The sequence below is a fragment of the Acartia tonsa genome, chromosome 6 (genome assembly GCF_053477335.1).
Source record: "Acartia tonsa isolate MP-2025a chromosome 6, ASM5347733v1, whole genome shotgun sequence".
Taxonomy (NCBI): Eukaryota; Metazoa; Arthropoda; class Copepoda; order Calanoida; family Acartiidae; genus Acartia; species Acartia tonsa.
Window position 1 is genome coordinate 1,461,643 of NC_137265.1, and position 22,864 is coordinate 1,484,506.

At 31.0% G+C, this 22,864-nt stretch overlaps 2 protein-coding genes across 2 annotated transcripts in view; both read left to right on the forward strand.

Annotated features, from left to right (window-relative positions):
- The first annotated feature begins 800 nt into the window (after window positions 1-800).
- LOC145321463 (uncharacterized) lies at window positions 801-16,465 on the forward strand. Its single transcript, XM_080162884.1, has 7 exons — window positions 801-1,001; window positions 1,769-1,845; window positions 8,100-8,157; window positions 8,511-8,590; window positions 10,600-10,711; window positions 16,010-16,103; window positions 16,448-16,465. The coding sequence occupies exons 2-7, from the start codon at window positions 1,833-1,835 to the stop codon at window positions 16,463-16,465; spliced, it is 375 nt and encodes a 124-aa protein (XP_080019010.1). The 5' UTR covers window positions 801-1,001; window positions 1,769-1,832.
- A 56-nt stretch (window positions 16,466-16,521) lies between these two features.
- LOC145321555 (uncharacterized) overlaps window positions 16,522-22,864 on the forward strand; it is an 88,190-nt gene continuing 81,847 nt past the window's right edge. Inside the window, exons 1-5 of the mRNA XM_080162976.1 lie at window positions 16,522-16,588; window positions 18,466-18,558; window positions 19,307-19,360; window positions 20,560-20,637; window positions 21,084-21,161. Coding sequence (XP_080019102.1) covers window positions 18,488-18,558; window positions 19,307-19,360; window positions 20,560-20,637; window positions 21,084-21,161 — 281 coding nt within the window. The 5' untranslated portion in view covers window positions 16,522-16,588; window positions 18,466-18,487. The remainder of the gene's footprint in view (window positions 16,589-18,465; window positions 18,559-19,306; window positions 19,361-20,559; window positions 20,638-21,083; window positions 21,162-22,864) is intronic.

The window sequence follows — 22,864 nt, forward strand, 5'->3', positions numbered from 1 at the left end:
GATACCCTAGATTTTAAGAGCACAACCGCTATAGAAACTAAAAGGCAATAATTAAAATCTGCTTAAAGTGTTTTAAAATATTAGTACTTTTGATAATTATAATACTTGACTAAATTTTAATAATGAAACACTTGTAAGTATCGCAGCTACTATATAACTCAAACTTTCTTTCCGTTTTCTGCATGCCCGGCCTTGATGTTTTTGAGGACTATATTTACTCCTCTGCTGTTAAAGATATTACATTTGGAATGTTTCCCATAACTACAACAATCCATTTGTCAGTTCGTCCGTCAGTTTATTATTTCACCGGGTTAAAGATAATTCTATGTTGGAAATATGATTTGGCTGCTATATAAGATAGAAATCTCAGAGAATTTAAATTTCTTTCAGGTGATTATGACCAATTATGTAGATTTATTATTTAATCCGAAATTGTGTTGGTTGTCAGAGAGGGAGGGGACAATAGGCTGTTTATTACACTAGTCTCTAAAGGTTTAAAATAACGTTTTCTTATTCGTTGGCTCAACAACATTGGGGACTTTAGTAAATTTTGATTGGTTGGGTCATTAAGTTGGGCGTTAAAATGTTTCAACCACTAATTTAATATACTGAAGGGGTAAATTTGTGAATCATCATTGGGGATGTACATCAATTTATCGGCCATTGTCTTATCCCTTTATATCCCTAGTAGTTGTTTTTTTTTATTACAAAATAATTTTAATTTTATAAGCTTCGCTTCTTATAAGGGTTGTCATTCTTGTTTCATTATTTTACTTAATTAACAAAATCTATTTATTTTCAGATATCTGAGAAGACAGACAGCTAAACATATTATAATCCATCAACATCAAATAAAATGTAAAAATAATAAATAAAGTGATAAATAGAGAAAAATGAAAGTGTCATAAAATTACAAAGTGAAAATTTGTCACAATCATTTGGTGAAAAAAAAAACAGTGAAGATGAGTTTGACATATTAAAAAATCAAGAAACAAAACTAGGTTTACAGTTAGATTTATGAATGGATTATTTCATAATGGAGGGTTTCCATACTAGTAGTAAAACTGATTTTCGGTTGACAAAACTAGTGTTTGTTTTAAAGTTTCTTTTTTTTGTGGATCTCTTATCAATATATGAATGTTAAAATCTTCGTTTAAATCGATAAATGACCAAAAAATCTTAAATACTTTACAGAATGGCTTTGAAACCGATTACTATCCGGTGGATTAGAACCAGTTCTCAGCTATACTGAATAATTATGTATTGCATCGTATAAAAGACAATTTCCCATGAATATTAAAATGAAAATCGTTAATTAATGCCAGTTTTGTTAACTTTCATTTTAATGTCCGCGGAAAACTGTCTATACTACGATCTAATAAATACAAGTAAAAAAACTAATACCTAAACGATTTGATTAATAGTGTTTATTTTTATTTTATTTTTAAAATAATAAATTCTAATCAAGATAATTCATTCCTGTATCTTACGGTTTTTGTTGAGTCATTAAACTATTCGCGTATCTTACTGGTTTAGATGAAATATTAATCTATTTGCGTGTATCTTACTGGTTTAGTTGTGGAATATCAATCTATTCGTGTATCTTACTGGTTTAGTTGTGGAATATCAATCTATTTGTGTATCTTACTGGTTTGTAAAATTATTAATCTATTCGTGTATCTTACTGATTCAGTTAAATTATTAATTCATTCGTGTATCTCACTGGTTTAGTTGTATTTTAATCCATTCATATATCTTACTGGTTTAGTTGAGCTATTGCGAGGAAGAAAGAAAACAAGGGGCTTATTTTGCAAGGAGACCCATCTCAAGCCATGAGATGCCTTCAGGAATACATTCTCATAACTACAATTAATGTTTTAAGACATTAGTTCTAATATAAAAGTAACAGGATGTCTATTTGTCTATCTGCATCGAAGGATCTCGCTAACCTCTAAACCTATATGGTTCTCCTTTGCAATACAGCTTTTTAAAGGTCCTGAGACGGTAACAACGGATCTTTAGGAGCGTTGCGGGGCTAATTACCTAACCCTACCGGGTAATCACTTAACCCAATCTAAAATAACGTAACAAAAGCTACTGTGAAAATACGACGAAACGCCCCTTAAGAGGCGTTGTCACGAAAGGGTCTATACCCTAAAATCTTTTGTTAAGAAATTAAGAGAAGTTTTATACATTTTCTTTTAAACTTAAAATTGCGCAAAAACTACCTACGCATGTTACATTTTTAAAGAATTAAATAGCTTCTAAAAATGCATTTACAGTTATCATAAATCAAAAAGAAGAAAAATTTACTAGTAAGGAATATATTTTAAGTACAGTGCGCTTAATAACTTTGATGGTTGATTTAGAATTTAGAATGTTAGAATTGTCCTAGCGCTTTTAAACTTTGGATGTTGTTTTCCTTTTAAGTAAAGTACAATCAAGAAAGCATAGCAACTATATAATCTGCATTAAAATCATATAGGAGAAGCTTTTTAAAGTGCCTATAAAAATGACGTCGCACTAGCCTACCATTGGTCAATTAAAATGTTTACTGGCCTGCTATTGGTAACTTAGTCTGTGTAATGGCCTATCATAGATCATTTGTATTGTATGACATCATTTTTTAATAGGCACTATACAGAGCTTTCTTATAGGATTTTTAAACAGATAGTAGATAATCTGCTTTACTATACAAAAGTAATTTCATATGCTCCATATTATAAGGGCCTAATTTTTGTGCAAAAATAAAACATTTCCGCAAAAAAATATTTAGCAGTAAGAAATTTGCAAACAAACAAAAAACTTAGCAGAATTACTTTTTTGTACGGGGATCACCTCAGGAATCTAAAGGGATAAGACAATGGCCGATAAATTGAAGTACATTCCCAATGATAATACACAAAACTATCTCTTTCTTAGATTACAATTATTGGTTGAAACAATGAAATATGAAATTACACCTTCTGTAGATTAATATTAGTGGTAAAAACGTTTGGACACTTAACTTAATGAATCAAACATTCAAAAGTCCCCAAAGTTGGTTATGCAACGAATAAGATAACGTTATTATAAAACTTTGGGGACTAGTATAATAAACAGTCCAATGTCCTCTCCTTTCCTGGGATCACATATAAAAGTCCCCAAAGTTGTTTATCCAACGAATAAGATTACGTTATTATAAAACTTCGGGGACTAGTGTAATAAACAGCCCAATGTCATCTCCCATTTTATCTCTCAATCTTTATTTCATAGTTCAACCTTTGGGATGCACAATATTCAGACTTTGGGGGAGATTTGTTTTTCAGCACTCAACTGGTCAAATATGAGATTTTGCCTAATGCTTTTGTTCTGCCTTCTTTAATTTTACTTTTGCGTTTTCAAGGTTAGATTTTTATGTTTATAGCAGAGAAAATGGAACAAGGATGTAACTTTACAAAGTTTCTTAAAGATCAGCCATGGGACGTCTTAAAAATGAGGGAGATGAGAGGAGAAGTGGGAAAGAAAACCTCTAAAAAATTGATGGATAATCCTCATTTTTATGACGTCACATTAAAGTTACAACAAGGATGTCAACATGCTTAAAAACACACCCTTTCATTAGTTCATCTTAAAAAATTTTAATTCTATCTTTAATTTTAATATTGGTTTTTGCAGTACCTAATCGATCTAGAAATCATCATTCCAAAGGTGATTCTTTCATGTTAAATTCAATTGTAATATACCTCATCGACATAGATATCTTATTTTTTTTAAGCGGACAAAATATTATATTATGGAATCTTTTTTATATAAAAAATGTAAAAAAAATTATGATATAACAAAAACAAATTGTTTTTTCCCAAGAAAATTTGATAAGGCCTTAGTACAAAATTTTTTTAGAAAAACAAAAGTTTAAGTTACTATGTGAGAATACTTTGCTTCTTAGATTATTTAGACTATGCTGTTAAAAGAAAGTCTTAAAAGGAATTCTATTTGTGTTATTAAAATAATTCACGACATTTTTTTAGCAGGTACTGAGAAGGTCAAAACCTGATTTTTTTTGTAAAATTGTTTTAATATGTATATACAGTCGGGACAAGACAGGATTAAAATATGGTTCAAGGGTTACAGCTAGAGTTTTGGTTGAACACACATTGAATCCTAATATTTTTTTTATTATTTGACCCACTGTACAATGGGCTATTTAAATTAAATCCTGGTAAAGCCGCTTCTAGCCCTAAATGTTTTTACATTTTGTTTTATTAATTTTTTGTCCTGGGTTACAAGTGCAGAATTAGAAAATCTACTCATTATTGTTTAAAAATTAAAATTTGCACAAATAATTTCAAAGGAAATGTCTCTATGGCAAAGTTGTCTTTATTTAGGCAGTTCTTAATCTAAGTTAAATTTTTTTTGCAAGAAAATTAGGACACCAGAAATGTGTTGCTTATTTTTGCACATTAAGTGGCGCCAGGATAAATATCTTTACATTTTATTAGGGAAGAAGGGTACATTCGGCTTTTTATTATACTAGTCCCCAAAGTTTTATAATAACGTTTTCATATTCGTTGGCTAAACAACTTTGGGGACTTTATTTAAATTTTGATTGATTGGATCATTATGTTGGGTGTTCAAGCGTTCCAACCACTAACAGATGGGGTAGTATTAGTGTATTCATCATTGGGGATGGACATCAATCAGCCATTGTCTTATCCCTTTTGATTCCTGCATTTTATACATAGGCAAGAACATTTTTTTCTTTTATTGTTCTTTCCCTTAATAACTTTTAATTTTATACAAAAAAGGATTCAATGATGTTTGTTTTGTATCAAATTTTACGTTCAGTAGTTTCAAAGTTAATTTAGATGCCATTGTCCTTTTACTTCCTGAATTTTTATACAACAACGATCAAATATTATGTAATCACGGTAGCTTACTTTTATCTTTGATCTAGTATTGAGAAATTTTTCAGTATATAGCTTTTTTAACATTATCTACTTTTTATTCTTGTTAGTCTTTTTGCCAGTGTTGCGGAGCCGGAGCCGGGAGCCATGGAGCCGCCATATTTTGCCGGAGCTGGAGCTGGAGCCGTAATATTCGTTAAAAACGGCTCCGGCTCCGGACTAGATAAATAAAGAGATTTTTTTATAAATTATAATTTGGTAACTCTGTTTTGTCATGTGCAAATGCCCCTTTTAAGTTTTTCAAGTCCATTTTTATCAAAAATTGAACTTTTAAAACCTTCAAAAGTCAAAAATAGACGTGGGAGAAAAAAAATATGTCGAGTTTTTCTTGATTTTAGGTCGGAGCCGGAGCCGCCTTCATCACAGACGGCACGGCTCCGCGGAGCCGGAACCGGAGCCGCACCAAAATCAAACGGCTCCGCAACGCTGCTTTTTGCCCTTAACCTCTATGGGTTTTCCCCCTAGTTTGTGAGGGATTCCTTCACCCACCATATATATTTTATTTTGAAAATAAGACCCAGTTGAGATACTCAATTTAATCTCTTATTGTGATTTAGTATAAAATCAAGAAATTAAGGACTAAGTTAAACCTAATTTTATTGATTTTTAGGTCCTTAAAGTTATACCTTCCTTACATTAAGACAGATTGCATTAGATAAAAGATATATAGAGCTAAATAGCCCTTGAAAATTCACTTTTGATTTTCAATAGATTACTAGAAGGCCCTATAAACATGCTAGCAAATGCCACAAATTTCATAACTGTAATAATAGACGGATATCTAAACCTGTTCTTGATGTGTTAATCCATCTACTTCGTAAGATTTATGATTATTGAGTACCCAATTGGTTTTACTAGTGGCTTAGCTTGCTTTTTCATTAGTTTATTTAAATCCCTTAGCGTTGCACATTTTAACAATAAATTAGGATAAGATTTTTGTTTATAATCAAGGATTCTCTATAATTATAGTGTTTTCGTATAATCAATTACAAAAACTAAATTTATCGAATTTCTTATCTAACAGAATATTATTATAATAATATTATAATTATTTGATTTAGATACAATACCTGCAAAGAAACTTATCTAATACCTGATCAGGAATCTTGGTAAGAAAAGATATGCCGAATATGCGTAATTCCTCAGGGAAAGAGGTGACATTGGGCTGTTAAATGCACTAGTCCCCAAAGTTTTATGATAACGTTTCCATATTCGTTGGCTTGACAATTTTGGGAGTTTTATTAAATTTTGAGTATTTAGTTACTTACGTTGAGTGTGTACCTCAGAAGGGGTAATTTTGTATATCATCATTGGATATGTACATCAATTTATCACGTTTGTCACCATATTACATTACCTACAGATTATTCTTCTTTGGTTAACTAAATTTAGTAAACTTGTTGTTGCTACGCAACATATGGACAAAATTGTCCTATTTATTTAAACAATTAAACAACGAACAAGTGTTCATGTTATTTTTATTATTTTTTATGGCTTCAATATGTTTTTTTTTTATTTATTGAAAATATTTTTTGTTTGAGTGAAATGTTTCTACAATCCCTATCAAAATTTGGGATAGTTATTATATCAATAATACCTATTATTATGTCGATGATAAATCAGCCATTAATTCAATGCTATAAATGTTTTTTTTTAATGGTATGTCGATATTATCTTAGCAATAACTGGTTTTTTAGTATGGCTTTGAAACCGATTAATGTCCGCTGGATTAGAACTGATTCTCAGCCACCCTGATAATACCATGTATAGCAACGTATTACAGACAATTGATCTTGAATAATGAAATAAAAACTATAAGATTAATACCAGTTTTGTTAATCCAGACCTTCGGCCCTTCGGGGCTAACAGAACTGACTTTATTTTAATATCCGTAGAAAGCTGTCTTTAATGCGATAAATAATAAATCAAAATTAATATAGTCGTCATAATTCATTGTATATTGACAGAATGTCAATATTATGACAGAAAAGTAGTATTTTATAATTTGATAAGCAGTTTGAAAAAATATAGAGAAGTTGGGTCTAAACGCATCAACCACTAATTGTATTCTACGGAATGGGTAATTTTGTGTATCATCTTTGGAGACAATTAATCGGCCACCGTCTTATCCCTTTAGATCCCTGGATAAATACGCATATTTGTATTTCGTGAATATTTAATATTTTCTTTTAAATAATAGTGTTTCAATTTTTATATATTTCAAATATTTAGAATTGTTTACTACTAATATTAAATATTCAACTTTTTTTTATTGATCCTTTATACAGGGTGTTACATATAGTAAAAAGTAAACATTTTTAGAAGAAAAATCTTCAAATGAAATGTAAAAAAAATCTACGAAAAGTTTGGGACTTATATGGATTTCTGAAAAATTTGTTCAATTTATATAAAGTGTATTTTTTTTGTCTGTAGCTTAATATTTTGATATCCAGCCGCTAGCAGACGGATGGTTTTAGGCTATTATCCTAACCCCCTTTGCCCTCCCCTAGAAACAAGGGTGAGAGAACTAGTATAATGATAACTAAATTTTAATCAAAACAAGATTTACTAAATACCTATCTAATAAATCTTTTTGTATTATTTTGTGAATATTTTTTAGAAAAACGACACTCTGTATAATATATTTGACATACTCTAAATTCTTAGCTGTGATAAAGATTATTCGCATGAGTAACCCCCTATGCGTATATTTAGGAGAGAAACTGAATATTATACAAGGATGACAATATCCATAAAAGCGAAGCTCTGAAATAATAGTTAGATCTGAATATGCAGAATGTAAGTGTAAAAGTCTAAACAAAATTGTATGTAAATTTGTTACAAAACTGCCAAATTAAAGGAGACTGTTTAAGCCTTAAGGACATACTTACATTTTTAGCACTTGATTGTAGAGATGCTTTGCTTATATCACTTTACCTTGTTGTAATAGAAATCAGTAATCTAAAAATCAGATGAAAAGGAACAATTAAAACACATAAAAGATTATTGTGTTAGATTGACACATTGAATTTCTAATTATAGCGTTTCTACACTTTCTAAAAACTACCTAACTATGACAAGAATGAACTTGCTAAGTTTAAAATCGACAGAACAATTCTAACATTGTTTTAAAAATGAGAATGTATGTTGTGTAGTCCGGGCAATGCTGCAGCTCAACAATTATTCTCCTCCTCCTTCTGGCCGCTCACTCAGGAAAATTTCATTCTTGTTCAGAGAAAGGTTTATGATTTGTAGGACAATTCTAACATGCCCTATAATAATTTGTTATACAAAGTAGTACGATGCCTGTCTGTCTAAAGCTTAAGCCCTCGGTAACCGCTGAAATTGAAATAATATGTTTCTCTGTGCTGGCTAATAAAACGATACCCCCATCATCCACTTATTACTTTACTCCATCCCCTCCCCTGATCCTGGAGAAACGTATTGACCAATATCTGAGGACTATATGCGCAACTTAAATTGATGAAAAAAATTCCCCTGTCGCAATATCCATGTATTCTATATCCATTTATAGAACAAACAAATGAAATTAAACTGACATATAGTACGAGGTTCCGTAAGTACGGAATTGCAACAAGAAAATGCTCTAGTACCACTCGACACAATACAAGAAACGAATATAGGTAGGTCTATGTTTTAAAAAAATAATTAATAAATTTTGTACAAGAAAATTGTATTAAAAAATTACTAAGCTTTTAGTAACTAGACAAAGTGTCTAAAAAATCAGCTATGTTCCGTGAACCTCGTAAAAGTGTCTGACTATGACGTCAGAAAAAAATAACACTTAACCAATGAGAAGCCAGTATTCACTGTAATTGACCAATGGTAAAATATATAGCGATCTTTCATTGGTTAATTGTTAATTTTTTCTGACGTCATAGTTAGACACTTTTACGAGGTTCATGTTCCGTGAGTACGGAATTGCAACACGAAAATGCTCTAATTCCACTCGACACAATACAAGAAACCAATATAGGTAGGTCTCTATCTATTTCTTTTAAAAATAATTAATAATTTTTGCAAAAAAAAAGTTTGTATCCAAAAATTACTAAGCTTTTGTTTTAATACTTAACATAAATGGATCAAAACTATAAATTAAAAAAAAAACATTGAGGGTTCAACAATATATTGAAAAGAAAAAGGAAAAAAAATATAGCAAAATAAGCAAAAATTTAATGCAGACAGAAAAACGTTTTTAAAAAATTATTGAAGCTAAGCCTTATAGAAGACTGTTCGCTTGTTTAAATTTTCATTATAACCCTCATCATCCATATACCCAGTGTTGTGGAGCCGGAGCTGTCATATATTGCTGGAGCTGGAGCGGCTCCGGCTCCGGGGAAGCTAAAATATTTTTTAAAAAAATTATACCTTGATTAAACTTAAAGTTTAATTTTATAATTTGGAAACCCTTCTAAGTGTTACAGGTCCATTTTACTCAAAAATTAAACTTTTATAACCTTCAAAAGTCAAAAACAGACTTTGAAAAATATTTTTTTTGTTGTTGAGTTTTGTTCATAGGTAGGAGCCGGATCCGGAGCCGTTATTTTCAGAGACGGCTCCGCGGAGCCGGAGCCGCAACAAAATAAAACGGCTCCACAACACTGCATATTCCTCTGATGAATAAATTGTAGATGGCATGCAGAGCTTCTCTTTTTATACGTCTGTCCGCAGCTAAAAGTATTTTATTTCTTACATAAAGTTATATATGTAGGGTTTCCCTCATAAAGCAAATGAACCACAAACAAAGTATTTAATTAAATGAAAATGTATTTCCTATGGTTACTTTTAGGTTAGGTTTAGTAAGGTTGAATTAGCCGAGGGGGGATTGTATACCATTGGAATAGGGCCCTGCAGGGTTATGTTTATTTTTAAAAATTAAAACTAAGGATAGAAGAGGCCAGTAATCCATTTATATTAATTAATTTATGTAAGAATATGCATAGTTACTTGAAACTTAAAATGCATATTTCAATGAAATGTTAACCCATTTCTGCAAATAATTTTTTTTTTAATTTTCGTTATTTTCTGATTTTAACTTTGACATAATGAATATTTTTTGTCCTTGTTTTATGGATTCTAAGCGTAATTTTGTGAGGACATTGTAATCCAAAATTGTTCATAAATTGCAGAATTATATGAGGGACTTATATTCCGGCTCCCATTCTGTCTAAAATTAAGAATTCATTTTAAGATTTACATTTTGAATGTAAATTAGAAGATTTTCTTTTAAAATCTTAGTTTTCTGCTTAGATTATGTTAATGTTTCAACTTGAAAATGGGAATTTATACATTTCAAAGTCTAAATAAAAACTTTCTGGTTCTTTATAGTTTTTTTTTCTTTACTTTTGTTGCTATAAATAAATATTCGTCATAATTATTAATTAGTTTATTAGTTGAATAACAAATTTTTATTATAATTTTAGTTAAAGACAAAAGTAATTTTTTTTTTTTTTTTGGGGGGGGGGCATTTTTTCTTTTTCTCTTGGGAGGGTGTTGGACCCTCCACAAAAATAGTTATGAAACTTCCCCAAAAGCTTAATGCAAAGGAGAACCATTCAATTCATACAACACACACACACATAGACTATTAGACATCCTGTTATTTTTATATAGAGATTATTTTTTATTTAAGATGAGGGGGAGGAAAGATGTGTGTTGGATTATCCAGAACAAGAGAAAAAATATTTTTACCTGGAGGCCATCCATACCATCAGAATATTCACCAGTAACAATCCAACTCAAAGGTAAGAAATATTTTTACCTGGAGGCCATCCATACCATCAGAATATTCACCAGTAACAATCCAACTCAAAGGTCAGTTTTATAATTTGTAGTGACAATATACCAGTCCCCAAAGTTTTATAATATTTTTTTCTTATTCGTTGGCTTAACAACTTTGGGGACTCTAATAAATTTTGATTGGTTGGTTCGTTCAGTTAAGCGACCAAACGTTTCAACCACTAATTGTTTTCTACAGAAGGGGTAGTTTTTTTTTTTATCACCGGGGATGTACATCAATAATCGGCCATTGTCTTATCCCTTTATATCGCTGATAATTTAGCATCTGACATCGCAATTTTACGTCACCATTCCTGTAGCAATGCTCATCTGCCTGTAGGCCTCCAAGGAAATCAATCATTTATAATTTTTTTTTTAAAATCAGCTAAAAGTCTAAACCTGACATAAAAATGCAAACCCTCTTAAAAAAAAAAAATCATAGCACAAGGGTTCAAATTTAAGGCTAAGACGCGGCTGACGCGCGGCTGCTGAGCTCTGCCATTAGAGTATCCATACTTTAATTATATTAATAGTAAAAATTATATAAACAAGGATGACAACATCCATAAAAGCGTAGCACTGAAACGGTAGGACAAACGGACATTAACACTTGTATAGTGTTAGAACTTAATTATCATAATATAAATTTATAAGAGTCAAAGCAAAATTGTAAGTAAATTTGTTGTAAAACTGTTTGATACAGGATAATTTTTATAGACATACTTACATTTTTAGGGCTTGATTATAGAGTTGCTTCGCTTATTACATTATACTTTGTTGTCCCAGGAATCAATATACCAAAAATCAGATCAATCCGATGATTTGATCACATAAAAATTTGTTGTTAAAAAAGTAAAAAAATCAACATGTTTAAAATGGACGTACGGACATTTTGGTAATGATTATAGAGTTGCTACGCTTTCTAAATCGTACCTAACTACTAAAGGAACCACCATGCAAAATTTGAATTTGATAGGACAATTCTAACATGCCTAAATTAACGGAAAAAGCTATTTGTTACGGACGTACGGACGGACCGACCCTAATTATAGAAAAGCTTCGCTTTTAAAAAAGCTTCGCTTTTAGAAAGGTATGCCTTATGTTGAACCGCCTTCTCTTGTTGTCGAGGTGATTATGTGCTTTAATATGAGTAAAATAGCGTCATAAGAATGACGTTCAAACCTTTAATCTACTACTATATGAATCAAATTAATTTCTATAATATGCATAGTTCAGATTTCCAGAAAACCACTATATACAATCAAAAATAACATAAAATGATTTGTTTTTGTTTTAATTACTAAAAAAATTTGTTTATCAGATTTGATAAATTAGATTGATAACACCAAATCAACATAAGTTTAAGCCAAGCATTAAAAAATATTACGATTTAAATTCAAATGAACAATGGTGGATAAACAAAAATCAAAAAACAATAAGCAAACAAATTTCAGATGAAAATAAGACAATAAAGTATTATACTTAAATCGGGTAAAGTCCTTTCCACGACATCCCTCCATAAGGAGCGATTCGTCGTATTTTTAAAATGGCTTTTTATAGGTTATTTTAGGTTAGGTTAGGTTATATTGTGTTAGGTGATTGCCCCACAGGGTTAGGTAATTGGCCCCGCAGGGTTAGAGCCCCCCGCAGGGGCTAGAAATAGGAGAAAAGCTACTGTGAAAAATATGAAGAATCGCTCCTTATGGAGGGATGTCGTGGAAAGGACTATACCCCTTAAATCTTCAATTGGATTGATCATTTAATTCAATAATTCATGTTTTCAGACTTAAAATATATGACATTTTCACCAAAGTTCTTGGACATGCAGATATGCTATGGTTAATAGTTAAAGAGTATTTTTGCTTCTTAAGTTAATTTAAAATATATCGACAAAAAAGATTCTTATTACAGAAATTAATATCATAAGTGTATTTATTATATGACATTTTATCCTAAAAAAGTTGTTAAACTAAAAAAAGTTAAATAAAGTTTTATGAGAGTTGAATAAAACCATAAATATTTAAGGGACATGCAATGTATATTTGTTTTTGGTAGCGTAACTACTTTACAAATATGGTATTTTCGAACGTCCTTTTGTTCTTTAGGAAGCAAACATTGAACTGTTTATTACACTAGTCCCCAAAGTTTTAAAATATCGTTTTGTTATTTGTTGGCTTTGAGTACTTCTATTGAATTTTGGTTCATTAATTGAATGTCCAAACATTTCAACTATTAATTATAATCTACAGAATGGGTAAGTTTGTTTATCATCATTTGGGATGTACATTGTACATCAATTTATCGGCCATTTTCTTATCCCCTTAGATCTCTGGAAATCTAGTCATCTTGAAATTGTTGCATTACTCATGGATATATTTATCCTTGTTGTAATATATTTGTAATTATATAGGGATTGTTTACCAATGTTTACGTAATTTATATCTAAAGGTATTTTAGGTAGAGCCATTTAAAACTCCAATTGTCGCCACCTCTCCCCTTAAGTAATTTTAAGGGTAAATCGTGGTTAATTAAGTTGGTTAGGTCAAGTTTACCAGGTGGGATAGAGCTAGTTTATTTAGAGCCATTTATTACTGAAGCTACCTACAGGGGTCAAATACAAGTTTAAATGGTGGGAGTAAGAGTGGGGGGGGGGGGGGTGGGGGTTAGTAATGGTTGTCTATTGGTGACATGAGTTACAATGTTTTATTTTGTATATCTTTTAGATTAAGATTTAACTATTTGAATTTATATGAAAAATCTTAACCTTCAGAAAATGGTTAGAATATCGAATTATTATTTACTGGCGGCTACACCCCTTGGGGCCTCTGGGGAGTCGATTTTTTTAGTGCCGATTTCTCTTTTTAGGTTAGTGGTACCCTCCCCCAAAATTGTTATAAACCTGTATATACTGTTAAAGAGAACCATATGAGGTTCAGCGGTTAGCGAGATCTCTCAGGACAGACACACAGACAAAGATTCTTTTACTTTACTATAAGGATTTATATGATTTACGCTTCGCTTCCTGGCCCCCATCGCCTATAAAAGAAATTATCTTGTAAAGTCTGAAAAATCAGACAATGTAATTCACGCTTATTAGAACCACAAGTGCAAAAAGAGCATTTTTCGCATGAAATTTATTTAGAAAAAAATATAAAATGCAATTCATTATTACAACTTATCACAAAACATTTCCAGCATAAACAAGAAAATAAACAAAATATATCTATTAACGAAATAGAATGACGTCTGTCTGTATGTCTTTCTGAATTATGATTTGGCTAACCGCTTGGCATATTGGTTTAGCTTTTCAGAAAATATGATATCACTGTAGATGAAGACAGTAAAGATTTTCTCTTCAGATAAAATATCCCTCTGCAAATCATTATAAAAACGAAGGTTTTGTCATTTCGTCTGTCCGTATGTCCGTAACAGATAGCTTTGATTTGTAATTGAGAAATATAAGAATCATCCCATCAAGTACAAAACATTACTAGATGATTCTTGTAATAGCAAGGTACAATATAGAAAGCAAAGCAACTCTTAAATTAAATATAAGTAGGTATTCATTTTTGTTTTACCGACTGTCTGATTTGTTGAATAATGCTTTAATGGATGTTGTCATCCTTGTTTTCATTACATTTTTATTCATACTTAATCAACTTGATGTTTAAGAGTAAACTAAATCCAAAATTATTCATGGATAGGAGAGGATAATGGCCTTTAAATTAATCACAATTAAGGAAATATATAATAATCCATAAAAATGTGAGCAAGCTTCCAGTCAAATGCGCTTATTAAGTCTAATGTTGACCAAACGCATATTTAAAAACAGTTTGACCTAATAAGTGCATTTGACTGGAAGCTTGCTAAAAATTTTACGGATTATTGCGTAAGCTACAATTCCCTTTTTATCCCAAATATTCATATGCCACCAAAAACAGAATTTATAAAAGCTGGGGTGCAGATTAATTATTTTCATCAATATCCTATCCCTATACCCTTATATGATTATGATATTTGTGTTAAAGTTTTAAGCCCCTGTAGAAAATGTATAAAAAAGTTTTGACATCATAAGATTTAAGTTTAATTAGGATATGAATAAAATTTCTTGACAAGTATCCTAGTTTGAAAAAATGTGTAATTTTGGCGTTTTTGACTATGGTAAAGCATTTGACTAATATATAAGAATAGTTTATCATTCTTTATTTCTAGGGGCGATTTCTCATGAGAGGGTGGTGTGATTCTCCCCAAAATGGCTATAAATCTTCCCAGGACCTTTGAAAAGCTACTTTGTAAAGGAGAACCATATCGGTTCAACGGTTAAAGATAGCAAACATTATCTGGTCCCTAATTTTTATAGACACGTTTCGAACACAGTAATAGTGTCTGACTGATTATGACGTAACAAAAAAAATTAGCCAATGAGAGGCCACTATAAATTTTACCATTGGTCAATAACGGCCTCTCATTGGCTAATATTTTTTGTTACGTCATAATCAGTCAGACACTATTACTGTGTTCCACGTTTTCTCATTCGTTGGATTAAAAAAAAACTTTGAATACTTTTATCAAGTCTTGATTGCTTGGTTCCAACCAGCAGAGTCCAAACTTTCATGTACTTAAATTTCTTCTATTGTTTTACCACTCACGATCCTTGGATTTGAAAGATGACGCAAATAAATAAAATACGTAACAATTGGATAATAAAAAAAGTATCGAGAAATAATGTTTAATCCTTAAGTGCCCTTAGAGGCCTCTAGGGGCGTAGCCGCTAGTATTAATGAATCTAAAACATGTCTACAAATAAAATTCAATGTAGATATAATGTAAATAGTATTATTTTAAGAATAAATTACAATTATGCAAATTTTTGTATATATAAATAGTTACAAAAAGCAAAACTGATATTTTTTATATTTTATATTTTGATGTTACATATGTATTTTTTAGCACCACGTCTGTTCTATACTTCCTAATGTCAGTCCGTACGAATAGTAAGCATCGTTTAATTTTCGGCTGCTATTTAACTTAAATGGCTAATATGTAGAAAATATTGTCGTCAATTTAGGTTTCTATTTCCCATTTCATTTATTGTTCAGATCGTTTATCCAGTAGGAGGGGAGGGGATGGGATGCGGTAAAGGTGGGAATAGGGGAGAATGTTATTTTAGCCTGCTACAAGTTAAACTTTATAAAAAAAACATGAAAACCTGGTGTAAGATCAAAGTAATAATAAATACTGTAATTTTGTATATTTTGTTTCAGGTTGATCAGCGAGGTAACACGGATATTTGGATCTGAAATTCTGGGATTCTCTATCGAGCTTACTTATAACAGGAAATTTTCAGTCTTTTTCAATGTAGTTTGCAGATACTCTATAATAAGGTTGTGTTTTAAAAGTTTGTACGGCCATCAAAGGCTCAGTAGGTGCATTTTTTCAGCCCTTTGAAATAGGTCCAGCTACTCGTAACATGGTATGATAGCTTGATATAGGATTCAAATCCTGTAAAATAAAATATTCTAACAGGAAATTTTCAGTATTTCTTCAGTGAAGAGTTCAGATTCTCTTTATAAAAGTTATGTCTGTATGTCCTTTCAAGGCCCATAACTGCGTCATTTAGGGAGATTTTTTTAAAGGTAATTAAGGCTGATGTATACAATAACAGGGTGGAAAGTACTTACTATAGTATGTTTTTCTTTAAGAAATGTCGTGCAATGTAAGGGTATGAGAACTTTTAAATCTTTTTAATGAAAAAAGACTTATTATTAAAATTATAGCAATGTTACAACAATCCTGGATCCAACAACACAATTCGCCAACATTTCAGACTGTAAAACACAATTGTAAGTTTTTTTCTAGTAGAAGCTACTCTAGAACTTGTATGTTCCTTCGTCCCTGCGTTTATCGTTCACTCGTTCGCGGTACAATTTCTGACTGTAAAAATAAAAAAGGTTCATTAAAAAATCTTTAGGTAATGTTTGAGCAAATTTTTGTTTATGCAAAGATTAAGGTTGTGTAAATAAACAAGTTGTTTTTATTGTTCCTATCACATGTTCGAAATCTTTTTACAGATATTTTTGAAATACAATAATTGCCTCCTATCCTGATCAGTTTGGTAATCTAACACCATCAAATATTTAGATTTTTGGAGATAAAAGCGGTTAGGTTTAGATATTCCATTTGATTTATTATTTAGAATTTTTATATTGTGTATTATTTTATTTGTTAGCACCAAAGCTGCTCTGAAATTTCATATGTCTGTCTAGGCATCTGTTTAAAACTGATGGCTGTTTTTAAAAGCGAAGCTTTTCTATAATTATTGTTGGTCCGTCCGTCCGTCCGTTACAGATAGCTTTTTTTGTTGATTTAGGCATGTTAGAATTGTCCTATCAATTTCAATCTTTGCATGTTGATTCCTCTATAATCATTACCAGAATGTCCGTTTGTCAGGGGCGTCCAAGCTTTTTTTATTTACCCCCCCCCAAAAATTTTTTTTTTACCCCGGGGGTAAAATTTGCTTGGGGGGGGGGGTAATCTGTTGGCAGGAGTAATTTTTTTAACCCCCCAAAATTTACCCCCGGGGTACAATACTTTTGGGTGGTAATTTTATAATGTAAAAAGTAAACTGTTTCAGAGCTTCGCGTTTATGGATGTTGTCCTCCTTGTTTATTTATTTATTGAAAAAAAAACAATTGATGATAAATAAAAGTTCTAAAGAATGATCAGAACAAAAGATTATTACCTAAATGTCTACCTCTTGTATAATTTTTTATTCATTAAAACAAAAACATAAATTTTTAAAAAGAAGTATAAAACGTTCAATATTATCAAAATTTGAGCAATGGAATTGGTGTATTTACGATAAACTGTACAATTTGAAATACAGATTAAATACTGAAAAATATTAACTGATTTACAAAGCCTTAGACCAAATATACACCAAACTATAGAGAAAAACAAAAATACTTTAAATTTAAATTATTTACTTGTAATTTTAATTTTCAAAAAATCCTCTAAATTTTTATTGAAAAAATCTGTAAACGCAATTTTTATTGTCAGCATTAAAAGACAATTGTAACTGAAGTTAACTATAATGCATGAAACATGATGTTCTACAAATAATCTTTTGTTATTCATTTGTGACTATAGTTTATTAAAGTTATATGTATAATTTTAGTAGCGGAGCTTTTCTACAATTAGGGTCGGTCAATCCGTCCGTCCGTCCGTAACGGATGGCTTTTTTCGTTAATTTAGGCATGTAAGAATTGTCCTATCGATTTCAAACTTTGCATGGTGATTCCTGTAGTAGTTATGTACGATTTAGAAAGCGTAGCAACTCTATAAATATTACCAGAATGTCAGTACGTCCATTTTAAACATGTTGATTTTTTAACTTTTTTTAAAAACATTTTTTTTGTGATCTAATTATCCGATTGATCTGATTTTTGGTTTACTGATTCCTGGGACAACAAAGTTTAATATCATAAGCTAAGCAACTCTATAATCAAGATCTAAAAATGTAAGTATGTCATTGTCCATAAACATTAACCTGTATCAAGCCGTTTTTCAACAAATTTACTTAAAATTTTGCTTCGACTCTTATATATTCATAATCTGATTATTTACTTCAGAAACTATACAAGCGTTAATGTCTGTTTGTCCTTCCATTACAGAGCTTCGCTTATATGGATGTTGTCATCCTTGTTTTCTCAATTTTTAGTTGTCGTGAGAAGGATTCGTTTATGGGCTCGAATCGTGTGGTACCACCCCCCACAAATATGATTGCCATGGGGGTCATGCTTCCCCCATCAAGGTAATAATTTTCTTCTACCCGTCACTGTCAAGAAATTTTCAGTGTTGCTTCGAAACCGATTAGAATCCGCAGGATTAGAACCGGTTCTCAGCCATACTGAAATATAGCATTTAGTATTACAGACAATTTTGCCACAAATATTAAAATAAAAATGATAGAATCAATACCAGTTTTTTAACCCTAGACTTTGGGCCCCCGGGTTATAGTCTTTAATTTTTCATTTCAATATCCGCGGAAAGCTGTCTATGATACGATAAATAACTATTATTGCTCAATTGTTTTAACTCATTCTTGTAATTGCATAAAATGTCAGACACACATATCAGTATTTAAATAATAAAATATTTTCTTGATAAGTAAGTTAGATAATTGTTATTTCTCGCATCGTATTATAAACAGCTTTCCGCGGATATAAAATGTATAATTATAAGAATAAAACCAGTTTTTTAGCCACGAGATGCCGAAGGCACGTAATGCTAGACAGTTTTTCAGCATAACGGAGAATCGGTTCTAATCCACCGGATATTAATCGGTTTCGAAACGACATGAAAATAAAATTATCTCATTTATTTGATAATTTATGCCTCTTTGACTATAACAAAACATTTGAGTATTGACAAAAGATATTTTTATTTATTATCTTCCTAATATTACAAAGAATAGAAATTGAATGCTTCATTTGTTGTGCATCAATAGTCCTTCTAAAATTTTCAAAAAAATCACAATTTTATAATATTACTTATTTTAGACAAATAGACAGCTGGAATCTTATGGATCTAGGCGAACTTGGTCCTTCTATGAGGTATAGCTATAAAACCCAGAGCGGGATGGGATATTTTACTGGTACCCAAGGTTTTAAAAATTAAAAAATTTTGGGTACTATTATTGAATAAATTCTAAACTAGCATTTTCTACACTTTTAACCAATCATTTTACTCTCCTGAAGAGGTAATCATTGGGGATATACATCAATTATTTCCATAGTCTTATCCTTTCAGATCCCTGACAAAACCACTGATTCAGGAGTAGGATAATAAAAGACAAATTATTTTTTTTACGATTATTGCATATGAACAATACTGTCTTTAATATCTTAAAAGGTTTTTTAAGTGTTTGATTCCTATTCTGTGCTTGGCATTGTGTAAAGTACACATATAATATAGCCATCCTTTTGATTGCATGCCTTTTATCTGGAGGTCAGAATGCATGCTAGAAAAAGAGTTGATTTAGGGACCCAAGCAATCTTTCTACTTTAACTGCATCTGACATAGTAGCATTATGAGATTGACAACGTCTCAAGGAGACTCAAACCTATCACCTTTGAAGCTGTTTATAGAATCTCTTAAATTAAAAGATGACGTCATACAGTGCAAATGAACAATGATAGGCTTATACACAGACTTAATTACCAATGGTAGGCCAATATGACGTCATATTTAAAGGCACTATAAAAAGCTCCACCATACACTACACTGTATATTGTTATCTATTTCTAGTTTACTATTCTTTTCACATATTGACTGAGCATGCCAAATACAAATAATATACACTCAAACTTTATCAGGGATCTAAAGGGATAAGACAATGGCCGATTAATTGCTGTACATCCCCAATGATGATTCACAAAATTACCCCTTCTGTAGATTAAAATTAGTGGTTGAAACGTTTTGACACTCCTATAAATCAAAATTCAATAAAAGACCCCAAAGTTGTTAAGCCAACGTTATTATAAAACTTTGGGGACTAGTGTAATAAACAGCCCAATGTCCCCTTCCTGCCTGAACTGTATAGTTTAGTATTGCCAAACTTTTACATTTTATTGTCAATATCTTATTGTCAAGAAATACTTTATACTTATTTATTTTCGCACTTTTAGCTTTTTTTTATGATTAGAAACAAGTAAAAATTTGTCCATAAGTTGGGGCAATTAGTATTATCAATTAATCACAAAATATGATATTTCCGTTAGTCCAGTTATCTTGGAACATCTAAATTTTTTAGGTTAGGTTGGTATGTGCCCACTAGAATTGCCACCAGAAAGGACGTTGTTTGGGACCATTGGAAGTCTTACAGGAAAAGGTAAACATACAAAAAAAAATTAACCATGGGGTTTCGGCACCTCCCCCTAAACTTTTACAAAAAAACAGCCAATACACAGTCACATAACCACCCCTACCCCTCGGAGAAAATTGTTATAGGGGGGAGTAAATAAATCCCAATTTTTTTTGAGAGAGATGGAAGAAAAATATAAACTGAGGTGGATTCTTAAAAAAATTAGGGTCGCTGCATCGGTGGTGAGGCAAAATTGTTTTTGTGAAAAATCCTCCAAAATCACATAAAAAATCTTCAAATAAAATCATAGATGGGTTATTAACATAAGATTTTATTTGATTTTTGTAGATTTTTTATGTGGTTTTTGAGGATTTTTCACAGTGAGCCAAAAAGAATCCACCTCTGTTCTCTGTACATTTTCACACCAGAATTTAAAAAATATGGTACATTAAAATGTATACTTGTATTTTCAGGACAATAATTGATAGCATATCCGTCTCAACTGACACAAGAAATTTCATTCTGCAAAACTTAGTCAATCAAGATGGAAGGTATGTACGTCTTTTTTGTGTGTAGCGCAGCTACTCTATACAGTTAAATCCTTATACAATCCTGATACAATTATTTAACTGAATAGTTGATTTTGAAGGATTATAGAGTATTAAGCTGCGCTACTAAAATGAGGGAAGTGAGGAGACATTGGGCTGCTTATCATGTCAGTCCACAAAGTTTTCATTTTTGGGGACTTTTATTGAATTATGATTGGTTTGGTCATTAAGTTGCGTATCCATACGTTTCAACCACTATATGAAGTAATCTACAGAAGGGATAATTTTCTATATCTTCATCGGGCCAGGAAGTACATCAATTTATCGCCATTGTCTTATCCCTCTAGGTCCCTGACAAAAATGTCTAAAACTTAAGTTAAGACAACTTACTGCGTAGTAATGATTGAAAAATATACTATCAGCAGAAATTAATTTTTATAATTGAATTAAAGAATTTTGCTAAAGTCATCACTCATATCTAAAAGCTTTCTTTAATTGCAATAATTTAACAATTATAAGATAATGTTTTTTTTGGCGTAGCAACTCTATAAAATTTACACCGAGCGTTTGATATTTAGTAGAAAAAAAGAGGACTACTCAATGGTTAAAAATATAGCTTATTGCACAAAAAAACCTTATTACATTATATATACTCTAGGACATTAGGGGCAGGGGAGAGGGGGGAGAAATATTTTTCTAGGGCGATTTCTTTTAAGGGGGTGGTAGTATATCCCCAAAAATAGTTATTAACCTTCCCAAGACCTATGAGAAGTTATATAGTAAAGAAGAACCATATCAGTCTAGTAGTAAGCAGTACAGAAAGACACACACAGATCCTGTTACTTTTAAATAATAATATACAATGTTTCTCCCAATTTTTAAACACAATCAAGTTATACAGACTTTTAAAGGATTGCCATTTTTATGGAATTATTTAGTATGCAATAAATTTATATTTGATGACTTTGAAATTTATACAATGAATGTACAAAATCATATAATATTGCGCATTTTAATTCAAAAATATTTATTATCAATCATATCAAAGTTTGGTTAATACTGAATTGCAATAAATTTGTATACATTTAACAGTTAGGAGGTTTAGTCCTTTATTTATAGAAGCAGAAATATAATCTATATAATCTATTTTCCCCTCTCTTGGTAATATCATAGGTTTAAAGATATATTATAAGGAAGTACAACAAATAGCCCAATACCAACGCAGGACCAATATTCAACTTTCCTTAAAATCTATAAACTAACGGCCAGCCTTTTATAGGTCCACTAGTTTAATATAAGTTTAGACAACTTAAGAATGGAAGTTCTTACACGGAATGATAATAAACAAGGATGACATTATCCATAAACGCGAAGCAATGAAACGGTTGGACAAACGGACATTAATAATGTTTATAGCCAGAATGATGTTTATGGACATACTTACATGTTGAGGACTTGATTATAGAGATTCTTCGCTTATAATATTGCACTTATTTGTTGTCCCAGGAATCAGTATACCAAAAATCAGATCAATCGGATAGTTAAATCACTTAAAAATTTGTTGTTAAAAATATTAAATAATCAATATGTTTAAAATGAACGTACGGACATTCTGGTAATGATTATAGAGTTGCTACGCTTTCTAAATCGTACCTAATTACTGCAGGAATCACCATGCAAAGTTTGAAATCAAAAGAACAATTCGA